The following is a 13,466-nucleotide window of genomic DNA, read 5'->3' on the forward strand; positions in this document are numbered from 1 at the left end:
TGTGGGAGAAGAAGTTAACTTAAAATATACGAATGATTAAAAGACAACTGGTTTCCTCTCAAAGCCGACACAGGGGATCTTTTATTCAGAACACATCTCTGAATACATCTTCATAATACAAAAGCCCAAAGAATCCCAAATCCCTGACATCAGTCAGGGTGTAAATACAAAAGTCATACTACCTGATTCTGAAATTGTTCTTTGTCTTATTTTTGTAATCCACACATACATGCAATACTTTACATGCTCTTTACTTAGCAAATATGCTAAATTTGACATATTTATTTGACATTTTTTTTTATTCTAAGCATAGATCTAATCCATCTCTTGACCATTGACTTCTTGGTGCTTGGAAAAAGTTTGTTTCTGTGGCAAACCCTTTCTATTGACTTGCATGTGTTATGGTTGGCTAAAGAAATTACATTCCTATAAGAGGTAGATCAATATATCAGCTGCCAATTTTCTTAATATTGGCCTCAGCAGACCATACTAAGCCAGTTTCTAGGCAGCACAGGATTGATATACCTTATCAATTTAATCTCCAATGACTGGGGAAAAATCCAATCCCAGATTAAAAGAGTCAAATAAAAAAAAACAATATTTTAAAAATATTGAAGCATTGGTATAAGCTATAGAAAGAAACATCTTGAATATCTAATTGATACAGTTCTTTGCTGGGTTGGATGTGTGAAGGGACTCTAATTTGACAACACAGTCTTGATTCAACAATGATGTCTTTCCTGGATGTTAATACCTTTCTATGTTTTGAAGCCTACCCTTATGTTCTTTTTTTGATTCACTGAATGTACCAAACTGTTAATTTGCCCACCCTTCATCCTATCTCTCTGAGTACCCACCTTTGGGCTGCAAAAACAAAACAAATCCCATTAGCTTCAGACTACCCCTGTCCATGAAAGCAATAAAGTGTAATTGACTCTAAGAGAACAGATTTAAAAAACAAATGTGTAAATCCTTTTTTTTATTATTATTTATGCATACTTAAAATAAAATCTGACATTTGTTTCCTTGATAAACAGCTAAAAAAAAAACAATTACTGAGGCTTTTGTGCACACAAAGGTGGGAATCAACATAGCAGTCCATTTCTAGGGTGAATGAAATGCAAAATTATTATAGCTGGCATAATAAAATGCAAAATCTTTTTTTCTTTCAAATGAACCTAGGTTTTTTAAAGAAGTCTGTGGCTTCTGATGCAGTGTCTTTATAACCATGCCCCATCTGTTGTGACCCATGTGTCCCTCTGGCAGAACATTGACATTGACATTACATGACAGCAGCAGTGTACAAGTGTGTTGAGACAGACTGTGTTAGGCGATAGGGGTATGGTTTATTTTAATGCATTTAAACTGTGTTGGAGTGAATGAATAGTTTTTTATTCCTTTTATTATCTCAGCTAAAATAAAATGTCTATTTCAGATGGTCCATGCAACAATGCCTGTTTACATGAAATGCTATATGGAAAATTAAATTGTGTATTTGCATGATCAGTTAATTAAAAATAATTTGTTCTGCTTTGTTTTTTGTTTTTTTCATTTCTATTAATTTGATTCATTGCAATATCATAAGCCTGTTTGTAGTTGAAACCAGATGCCTACAGAACATTTTTCTCACTGTCTGAGATTAAATCAGAATAAAAGTTCCTTGTTTTAGGCCAGTTAGGAACACCAACATTTCTTATTTTCTAAATGACAGAAACCCGTAAGACTTTTAGTTTTCAATTTCTTTGATACTTTTTAATCTATTTTTTATTTAATTATTTCTATTTTTACTTTATTTTGGGAAGGCCCACATAAAGATGTCATGACTTGGTATGCTTCCTATATTTCACTATTTTCTGTTTTTTGATTTTTTTAATTAGGTAAAATCTGCCTGATGTAGTGAAATGAGAAATTTGCTTGGAAGGTATTTCTAGTTTTCCACAATGAACCTGGACTGTTTTGCAGCAAGAAAACAGGAAAGAAACCTGAGATCATTACAGTATGGTATGCTTTTTTACCAGGCTTTTCACCATGAAGACCAGATTAGGCTGTCTGTCCAAAAAATCTGACTCCTACAGTGACTTCTCTGAGTTTCTGCCTCCTGCTCGTGAGACCACAGCAAGATGTCTAAAGTAAGTCCACTCCCCGAAGAGAGATTCTGTTTAAAGCATGGTGAACATTAGAGCTAAATAAAAAAAATATTTTCTTCATCCATGCTCCAACCATTGCCTAAATTACTTTGAATTCAGTGCCTTGATTGGAGTAGAAACATTCAGTGCATTCTTAGTTAAGAGTTTAATTGTTATATTTTTAATGGAGAGTCAATCCAGCCATGTTACAATGTCAACTTTGATTTATTTTATTGGGATTTAATGTGATAGACTTTCAAAAATGTTTGGCATTTTTGTAGCAAGATTCCTCTAGAGCTGAAGATGAATCACACAGTAAACCCTTGTTGGACCACTTGTTTGCTGAATATTGGACCATTTGCACGTTGCTGGATGCCACTATGCCTTTCCAACGTCATTGGCCATTTTGTATCCAGGACAGCCTGTTCCTATAAATCCCAGCGGGCACCGCGTCTGATATGACGGGGCGTCCCAAGTCTGACATCACAAGACACTATATAGGAAGGCGCCCATTTTGAGGGCTCGCCTTCAGCTGGAGACTGTGACGCGGTGACCACGCAACTGAAGCATCATCTGGAGAAGAGTCCCGAGTGGATTTCATTTATTCTCCTTCGTTGGCCAAAGAAAAATTTATAACTGAGGTTTCTGGAATGAGAAGGCCAGAAATTTCACTTTGCCGATGGAAGACATGAGCTTAACACGTAACTAAAAAAAAACACGGAGTTTCAAGGAGACGAATCGCCACCTTGTTTTGTGTTCTAGTCAACTGTAACGGTCAGATCATATTTTTCCCTTTCACCAAGGAGGCCAGAGGACGAAGATTGACTGCTTTTCCTGAAGTTAACTGTGGACGCACAGTAACTTCCAACTTCCACCCCACTCTCTCTCAACTCCGCCCAGAAGGAAGGCTTCAACAAATTAAAACACATCCTTTTATTATTTTCTTTTATTTCTTTTTAGGAATAGTTGGGCAGGGTAGAGGAGATTTTTAGTGCGATTAGAGTCACCATTTAGAGTCTAATGTGTTCTGAGTGTATGTGCATGCCATTGTTGGTACTTTCGGAGACCGCAGTGTCTCGCAAGTATGTCTTTACCGTACAAACACCTGTGCGCAGGTGCGCTGTGAAACTGAACTGCTATAATAACCTCATGGTGAAATTCACCGTTTTCAGTTTGAGCTCCGCTCCCAACCTCCACTCACCACCACATCCCTTTTGTCATATTATCATTTTTGCCATAACTGCTGGTTTGATCCCATACACACCCACTGCTGTTTGCTTTATTTTGTTTAGTTAGATATTTTACCCCCTTTTTGTGTAGAACTTTGTATGTTTGAGTAGGTGAAGATTATTAAATCGGAACAGCGGATTGTATCAGGGCTGTGATTTAATAAATGTTCACATAGATAAACAGAAGGCGTTTTGTATTTATTTTGTGCAAGAGTGATTCGTCAGTCAAGATAAGGTTGAAGTTCCACACGTTTCAGCAGAAACGGTCGATTAAACAGTGACATCTCTGGTAATAGTTATTAATTATTACTGAGTATTTAACGGTCATAATTATCAAAGGTGTTGAGCCACAATTACAACACCAGAAGACATCTCTGGTCCCGATTCATAAATGAGGATTTTGGTTAAGAAATTAATTTTGTCAAATTATGATTTTTAATTATAATTATTGATAAAGGTTAATTAATCAATAATCATAAATCTAACACCCTTCATTAAAATGTCAAAAACCATTTGGAGTTAAAAATGGATGAAAACATAGTGGTTTGTTATCATTTTAATGTGTTGCTTCTCTTTGGCTTTTTCTCCTTCAGACTATCAACAGATGAAGTTGTTCGATGGTCTGAGTCATTCGATCACCTTCTTGCTCACAAATGTAAGTTTGCGTATATTGTTTTTCATTAAAAACACTTCCTTCTGCAGAAGTCAGCTTACTAAAAAAATAAGACTACCTAAAAATAACCTCCCTCCTTTTTTATGAGTGTAGTTTGCTCTTGACACAAGTAAACTCCAATCGTCACCCGTTTCAGCTCTTCTTATGCAAGCATCTTATTTCTGTGTTGTCAGGGCTCCTTACCACATTATGAGTCACATACTTGTCACTGACCTTCCTTGTTGCACCAAGCACAAATTGGGACAGAATTATCATCTCTTCCTTCTGTACCGACAAGTCATGTGTTTATTTTCAGTTAACAAGCAATGTGACGTCGCATCCATGACCCCAAACTAGCTGAACTGACCTATGAAAATGCACATTATTTGTGACCTATGATCACAGTTCAGCAGTATGTATTACATATGTAAACATTTTATCATTGTGTAAGTGTTATTGGTTTGCCTGTCTTATTCTTTTAATTTTACCCAGTTCCTATTTGAAAAGGGATTTATTTTTTCAGATCGTTTGTAATTTCATTTTGGTGAAACAATTATGCTTTAACAGGAAGATAAGGGCCTACATAGATATTGTTTCATTTCCAAAATCAAACAGATCAGTGGAAATCTTAAAAAAAAGTTTTTAAAATAAATTATCTGAATGTTTGCTTCAGAGACTTAAATGCAACCAATGATGGAAATCAGTTTATTAAAATGGTGCACCTAGAACCCCCATAGCCACTGTATTTTTTGAAACCAGTAGCAATTTCTGGGAATTTGGCATATTTATACCTGACTACTGATGCTACATGTTTATGTACAATGAATTTCATACAATCTCTGTGAAGCATTCCAGGACCAGGGGCTAACAACCAATGAGCCACTATCAATTAATATATGCCATTGCAGAAAATGGTATATTTTATTTGCAGGAAAGTTTTGTTTTTTTTTTTTTTTTCTGTGAGAAAAGGAATGAAATGCATAGAAAACACTGCATGACCGGTATCAAGTAGTGGGCATTTAAAAGTGGCACTCTTTGTTCCATTCATTTGATAGACTGTTGTAATAAGGAGGTTAGACTCATTCGAGCAAGAAATGTGTGATACTCAAATAATCTTTGTATTTAGTTTAGACTGAGGTTATGGCACAAAGCACGGCTGGTTTAACACACACACAGAGAAAGCATGAAACCTTTTATAGAGGTGGGAATGGAGCTTTTCCCTGGCAGAAAATAGCGAGACACACCGGCAACCTGTTTCAGTGGCGTGAGCACTAATTATGTCCACCACAATATGTGCAAAGACATGCGTATATGTTTAATAAGAAATGGTACATGGTACATAAAGTTCCTTTAAAAAAAATTTTGCTTTAACACAAGCTTTGATTTTATTAAAAATAACGAATTGCTTTTCACACCTGACTGGATTTTTTTGTGCAAAGCCAATTTCATATGGCCTGTCTGGTTGGTTCAAGAACATTATAAAGTTAATAGGCGACAACTCTGTGCTGTTTATTCACATCAGTTTTACTGAGTTCCCTTTGTCCTTTCTATTTAAAGCTGCCCATAATTACTCTGATTTATTTGCAATAAGATTTGGTCTCTGCAGAGTCTCATTCATTTATTTTACTACACACAAAGTAAATAACTCAGCTAGAGGTCCCAATAACCTGTTTCTAACATGATATTGATTCCTATTTTAACTCATTGTCCATCTGTGTTCCTATGTCAACTTGACTATCTGATTCAGTCCTTCTATGCCCCTCAGTTTCCTTCAGATATTAAATTAGTACCCCACACTCTAACCTTTTAAAAAACACTCAACATTATTGAATTTCCTTATGTAATGGCTAGCTAACAAGGGCTTTTTACCTGAAAGAACTTAGGCACTTGGGCTTAATGTGGAGAAAGGGAATGTCTAACAATTATTGTAAATGACAGGAGTAACAGTTTGGCAGAATACCTAAGTTAATAGATACACAGGGAAAACTTTTCTTTCTACATCAATGAGCACTTTTGGACATGAGCTTGACTTTTAGAACAGGAAATTAGCAGCTGTAAGCTTTAACTGTCTTTGTGTCTTGTACAATTTCTGATTCAATTATTGGCCCCTTGTTTAATTTAAAAGTGACAGTTTCATGTTGTTGAGTCATCTTAACCTAAGTAGAAGCATCTTTTTTTTTGAGTTGACACATTTGCAGATCTACACTGCTCAAAAAAATAAAGGGAACACTTGAATAACACATCCTAGATCTGAATGAATGAAATATTCTCATGGAATACTTTGTTCTGTACAAAGCTAAATGTGCTGACAACAAAATCACACAAAAATAATCAATGGAAATCAAATTTATTAACCAATGCCTGGATTTGGAGTCACACACAAAATTAAAGTGGAAAAACACACTACAGGCTGATCCAACTTTGATGTAATGTCCTTAAAACAAGTCAAGGTGAGGCTCAGTATTGTGTGTGGCCTCCACGTACCTGTATGACCTCCCTACAACGCCTGGGCATGCTCCTGATGAGACGGCGGATGGTCTCCTGAGGGATCTCCTCCCATACCTGGACTAAAGCATCCGCCAACTCCTGGACAGTCTGTGGTGCAACATGATGTTGATGGATGGAGCGAGACATGATGACCCAGATGTGCTCAATCAGATTCAGGTCTGGGGAACGGGCGGGCCAGTCCATAGCTTCAATGTCTTCATCTTGCAGGAACTGCTGACACACTCCAGCCACATGAGGTCTAGCATTGTCCTGCATTAGGAGGAACACAGGGCCAACCGCACCAGCATATGGTCTCACAAGGGGTCTGAGGATCTCATCTCGGTACCTAATGGCAGTCAGGCTACCTCTGGCGAGCACACGGAAAGAAATGCCACCCCACACCATTACTGACCCACTGCCAAACCGGTCATGCTGAAGGATGTTCAGGCAGCAGATCGCTCTCCACGGTGTCTCCAGACTCTGTCACGTCTGTCACATGTGCTCAGTGTGAACCTGCTTTCATCTGTGAAGAGCACAGGGCGCCAGTGGCGTATTTGCCAATCCTGTTGTTCTCTGGCAAATGTCAAGCGTCCTGCACGGTGTTGGGCTGTGAGCACAACCCCCATTTGTGGATGTCGGGCCCTCATACCATCATCATGGAGTCGGTTTCTAATCATTTGTGCAGACACATGCGCATTTGTGGCCTGCTGGTGGTCATTTTGCAGGTTCCTGGCATTGCTCCTCCTGTTCCTCCTTGCACAAAGGCAGAGATAGCGGTCCTGCTGCTGGGTTGTTGCCCTCCTACGGCCTCCTCCATGTCTCCTGGTGTACTGGCCTGTCTCCTGGTTGCGCCTCCAGGCTCTGGACACTACGCTGACAGACACAGCAAACCTTCTTGCCACAGCTCGCATTGATGTGCCATCCTGGATGAGCTGCACTACCTGAGCCACTTGTGTGGGTTGTAGAGACCATCTCATGCTACCACGAGTGTGAAAGCACCACCAACATTCAAAAGTGACCAAAACATCAAGCAGAAAGCATCGGTACTGAGAAGTGGTCTGTGGTCCCCACCTGCAGAACCACTCCTTTATTGAGTGTGTCTTGCTAATCACCAAAGATTTCTCCCTGTTGTCTTTTCCATTTGCCCAACAGCATGTGAAATTGATTGTCAATCAGTGTTGCTTCCTAAGTGGACAGTTTGATTTAACAGAAGTTTGATTTACTTGGAGTTATATTGTGTTTAAGTGTTCCCTTTATTTTTATGAGCAGTGTATTTAAACTGTAAACTAAACTTCTTGTCTTTCTACCATGACCATTTGCGTTTCTGTATATGTAATGAAGCAGCTTATTTGGCACTCACTGGTTTTGTTAGGTAAACAGCAGAAATGAAGGGGGTGGAAATAAAATGTCAGCATGACACAAGCTAGTAGAAAAACATTTTCCTCTTCTGACCATGTATCATGATTGATAAAGTCAAAAACAAAACATCTTTGAGGGTGCATTTTTCATGTTTGTTTGTATATGGTTTAACGATTAAGGCTTAGACAACCCCCTCTTAAGGAAAATACACACAGTCAAGTAATAACAAAATAACAAGTTACATATTTCAATGAATTAGATCAATTACACCGGAAAGTAATCTCTCAATCATTGTATCCTTTTTGAGATGTATGACCCGTTTTATCTATTCTGTACAGATGGTTTGGCTGCATTTCGGACATTTCTCAAGTCCGAGTTCAGTGACGAGAACATCGAATTTTGGATGGCCTGTGAGGACTACAAAAAAATCAAAAGCTCAACCAAACTTGTGTCAAAAGCAAACAAGATATTCAAGGAATTCATTGAGGTTCAGTCACCGAGAGAGGTGTGTGTGCCTGCAATCCTATGTTTATGAATAAAACAAACTTTGTAAATCAAAACTGGTATTACAACTGCCTTACTTACTGACAAAATAATAGCTCCATTTCAGAAATGTCCACTTGCTCAGACTACTCCAAGTACTTTAAGATCTTGAGGGTTGTGTTTGACTTTCATGGTTAAAAAAGTATGAGAACTATCTTTAATTCTAATGCTTATTATATCAGGACATGAACATTTCACAGGTTTATCATAGCCACAATGATGAAATTTAGTTACTTAAAATTGTTTTGCAACTAATGAGCTGGTAATTTGCTGACAAAATCTGAAATGTTAAATTAAAATATGGCACAATGCCTTAGTGTCAAAGTGTAATGTTTTTAACCATTCACCATGTTTTTTTACATCTAACTATACTGCACTATGACACTAGTTTCCATGTTTGCAATAGACTGAGTAGTGTTTTTTTAAAAGGACAGAAGAAACGTCAGGAAGGTACGCAAACAAAGGCGGTTGGTTCTGGTCATAAAAAAAAACATTAAGAACTCTTAGGTGCCTTTCATTATTTACTTTATTTTAACATTTATTTTGTTTATATAAGCAATGCTACTTGTCTTGCTACAAAAATAAATAATCCTTTTATCTCATACTGTCTTGATAGGTGAACATTGACCACCGGACAAGGGAGAAGACCAAACAGAGCCTGTCAGATCCCACTCCAACCAGTCTCAATGAAGTCCAGGGTAAAATCTACAGCCTAATGGAGAAAGACTCATACCCACGATTTATCAGGTCAAAGATGTACCAGGAAATTGTCAACAGGGCATATGCGCAAGGTCAGCGGAGGTCTGTTTGACCAAATCTGCTGACCACAGTGGACCTAAAACTGTACCTGTACAGTATATCATTCTTTGACCTTTTGACACCATATCAATACTGTGAATAGGCAAGAATAAAATGACCTGCTTGACTGTTTTCTGTACACCTCCAAGCATGCAATCCTCATAGAAAAAGCATATCTTTTTGAAGTGCATTGTATTGTGGGATCCCTGAGCGACATATTTGAAAAATATTTTCCTCAAAGAAATGTACATCATGCAGCAAATGTTTTGTTTGCACTACAGGCCATTTGTCAAGGATACAAAATATATAATTAATGTGCTTATGTAGCTGCATAGAAAAACTAGGATGTCATCTATTGGGACATGTGTATTAGAAGAAATAGCACTTACCTTTTTTGCCAGTACCTGTTAAGGCTTTATTGTGTCACAGTTTGGATGCTTTTTTTTGTGGAATTCTTGTGCAATACTTTTAGGTGCTTGTTGCACTCACTGCATGCTTGTGCAACTTCAGAAAAGTTTTGTCTCAAAATAAAAGTGGGGATGTTTAGCAGCTACACACTTTAAACAGGACCATGACTGTCAGGCTTGTAGCCATAATTTGACAGCATTACAATCTACTAAGACTCTGCTTAGAAATATCAAACTCATCAAAATGCCTCATTGGAAAAACTGGTGGTCTTTGGTGGTATAAAGGCATGCTCCTTCAGCTGTCATTTTAAGATTCATACATACTGAAAAGAATGAATAAAAAAAAATGTGAGTGATATTATTCACATTGAACCTGTTAGGATAACAATTTAAACTTGAAACACATTTAGGTAATTGATTAAACAGAAAGAATTGACTTCAAACTTTACTTTTACTTATGTGGATCTTATTTTATTTTATCTTTCCCCTTTTATTCAAATGCTGTTACTATGGAAACTAGAAGTGCCATCACAGTGAAAAATAGCGGTCTCATTGCAAGCTGCTTGCACACAAAAACTGGTTATTATAGGGAGTGGAACACCACCAAAGTAAATGGTTAAGCTATTTTTATGTAAAACCATACATCTGAAACATGTACAACATATGACATAGAAAAATATTTCCCCAGCAGCACTTTTAGTGTTTGTGCATTTCCCTTTACACAGCAGTGTCCATATATTTAAAGTGGCAAGTGATTGACTTAGGCTACGTTCACACAGCAGGCAAATGTGGCCCAAATCCAAATTGTTTTTGCCCATATGTGACCCATATTCTTTGTTTTCATGGCAGTCTGAACGGCTCAATTGAGGTGTTTGCATTTCATCTGACTTTTACATCATTGTCTTAGCACTGACAAAAGGAAGTTCTGGAAGTTCCAAATCGACCACACTTGTTTTGATGCCATCAACAAGCATCTGGGATAATTTTGCCTAGTCCTCTATTCAAGACAGAATAAGTCTAGTTCATTCATATTGCTTGGTTTCCTCATACAGACTGACCTTTTAGTCCACAATGCTTTTAAAAGGGCTGATGTTAAAACTTTGGGAAAGTCATTCCAGAAGCTTAAATGTAACACTGTTTTATTCATTCCAACAGTTTTGATTTGTGTTTTAGATAATTAGCCTGTTGGAAAAGCCAGTTGTTTTAATCATGTAATTGCTGATGTGCGGTGAAGTTGAGGAAAGTTCTCCTTTCCTATTCTGTCCAATTTTTGCAATACACAAGCTGTGGAATCAAATAAGCCGCACAGCATGATATTGCCACCACAACAGTGCTCAACAGTAGTTTGAACCACCGACACTGAAATCTTCTGTTATTTAAAAATGGCTACCAAAGACAGTTAAAAACTAATGTAAATGTGCACTTCTCTTTCTTCAATCTTCACTAAGTTCCTTGGACCTTCCAGCTGTTAAGCTGTTAAACAAATCCCATTTTTTTAGAAACACAAAGGTCGAAAGAAAAATTACCAGTTGCACTGATTCCTGATCACTAAAGAGAAGTTGGTCATCACTACCACTTATTAAAAGGTTTTGGTGAATGTATGCATATATTTAAGACTTTTTATATATTCAGGTCTTGTGTGGATTGGAGAAAAACAGACATAAAAACTTTTACACCCATTTATTATTTTGATTGTTTGAAATTTCAAACTCTACTTTCATACTTACTTACTACATTTTTTTTTTTTGGTGTGATCCAGTTTACAGCCATGTCAATGTTCTTGACATGGCTGTAAACTGGATCACAGCTGATCATGTTCATAACAGCTGAAATAAATAATTAAATCATCATTATAACTTTGATAACATCCTGTTCTTAATCTATAAGGTGCAATTTATTGATGGACCGACCGTTGCCAGCAATAGCAACTTTAACTATTCTGTGAACATTTCCCCTAAGTTTAGGAGTGTGTTTATTGCTAGATGAGAAAACCGGAATTGCAGCCTTTGCTCTAATTCATCCCAGAAGTTTTCGAAATGGTTGAAGTCAGGACTTTGTGCAAACCAGTCAGGTTTCTCCACACCTAAACTTTACACACCTGCAGCCATGGAAATGATTGTAACACTGGAATTCATTCATTGGTGGTGTGACCCCATGCTTTTGGCTATGTAGTGAAAGTACTCACTAAAAGGTTATTGAAATATCAAATCAAATAAAAATGCAGTAGATTCATATCTAAATTAGCAAAATGTGCTTTGCATTTAGTAGTTGTGCTCTTAATCTCACAATGGTACAGACATTGTTAAAGATGACTCGCAGACATTGAAAAAATTTGATAAGCCTGTTAACTTAAAGAATATGTTTAACTTATTCATTGAATAATTTTCTTTCATGCTAAGATCATTTAAGTTTTTAGCAGGCATTTTTTGGCATTTGCTCTTCTTAACTCCACATTCTTTTAATTGTTTTGTTTAAAAAAATATATTTTATATCTTAATATTCTTTTAAGTGAAAGCTCATATAACTCCTGGCCAAATACCTATGCAAGATAACAGGGATTTGGGACCATCATGCCCCAACCACATAATTCTCAAAGCAGATGGCCCCAGATTGATTACGGGGTATGGACCGTTTATTGCATGTCTTCCCCTTCTCTCTCTGTCCCTCTTCCTGTCCAGCTACTAATAAATAAAGGCTACTAGTGCAACAAAAACCTAAAAAAAAACTGTTACATGAAATTCTAAGGAAGATTTTAGCAATCTTGTACATATTTGTCACCATAGATCCTACTAAGAGAAATAAACTGATATGCAATGGTTAACCAAGTAGTTGTGATTTGGTTTAAGGGTTTGAAGAAAATTGTAATGGCTGAGGAAAAAGAAGTGAGTTAGTAAATGTATCTTGAGTCACTTCAGTCATGTAGTGAAAAGTTTAATTACTGAGAGAAAACAGTAAAAAAAATGTTTTAAAAATAGTTACAATTGTTGTGTGTGACTTGCTAAGCTGTACTCCGAAATCAGAATCCTTCTCTATTGTATTTTCACCTGTTAAGATGGATGTTAGCCAGTGACCCAGAGTGGGGATATGTTTGTGTTTATTTATTTATTTATTTTTGCCATCATCTGGATAGAGATAACAAATAACAGTTTGAAAATAAATTCATAGTAGTATTGTCATTGCCTAACAATGAGAATACACTCCCTTACATCCAATATGTGTCATGAAATCTACAGTGTACATTCTTTCCAAAAATGATTGAAACTGTTCTTTACAGCATGTGTACCACTATATATTCCATGTTTCTGTGTTCCACATGAATGTACCCTACCCCTATATTTTATAAATAAAATCATGTGAGCATACATGAATTGGAGAGTATTTTTTTCCTATCAAGTAAATGAGGAATTTCTGTTATGAAAATTGACCCATACCAACTTAACGCCGACCTACTTTCCTAGGACAATATATAATTTCAATAAAAGAGCAGACACAAATTTAACAGATTATTTACACTTTCTTGATTTCAGGTTTTAATCAATTTATTGGCAAAAAAAAAAATGTATATAGAAGGCAGATCGTAAAGAACATTGTTCAATATCCTAAAAAAAAATACCTTTCATTATATTCGCCTACAAATGTCTTTAAAGTTTTAGAAGCAGTGACTCATACTAGAGTAAGTGAGTGACTAGATTTCTATTGTAAGCCTTCCTTGCCTGATGTTGAAGATCATAAAAACTTGAATTTATCATTTCTGTCACTATTTTTACTTGAACATCATTAAAAAAAGAAGCCAGATCTCATTCTGTATGTATCAGGCAGTGGTGGGAGGAGGTTACCACCATGCTAGTTATACATCCATTACCTG

The 13,466-nt window shown here is 36.7% G+C and overlaps 1 protein-coding gene across 3 annotated transcripts in view; it reads left to right on the top strand.

The window, feature by feature from the left end:
- Positions 1-12,963, top strand: part of rgs8 (regulator of G protein signaling 8) — a 31,342-nt gene extending 18,379 nt beyond the window's left edge. For 2 of the 3 annotated variants that reach the window (XM_047373910.1, XM_047373909.1), the window contains 4 exons: positions 2,019-2,129; positions 3,949-4,010; positions 8,192-8,358; positions 9,013-12,963. In XM_047373910.1, coding sequence (XP_047229866.1) covers positions 2,029-2,129; positions 3,949-4,010; positions 8,192-8,358; positions 9,013-9,207 — 525 coding nt within the window. In that variant the 5' untranslated portion in view covers positions 2,019-2,028 and the 3' untranslated portion in view covers positions 9,208-12,963. Of the gene's footprint in view, positions 1-1,997; positions 2,130-3,948; positions 4,011-8,191; positions 8,359-9,012 lie in introns of all 3 variants that reach the window. The other variant, XM_047373908.1, reaches the window with a different exon arrangement.
- Positions 12,964-13,466: the final 503 nt, after the last annotated feature.

The sequence above is a fragment of the Girardinichthys multiradiatus genome, chromosome 9, assembly GCF_021462225.1.
Source record: "Girardinichthys multiradiatus isolate DD_20200921_A chromosome 9, DD_fGirMul_XY1, whole genome shotgun sequence".
Lineage (NCBI taxonomy): Eukaryota > Metazoa > Chordata > Actinopteri > Cyprinodontiformes > Goodeidae > Girardinichthys > Girardinichthys multiradiatus.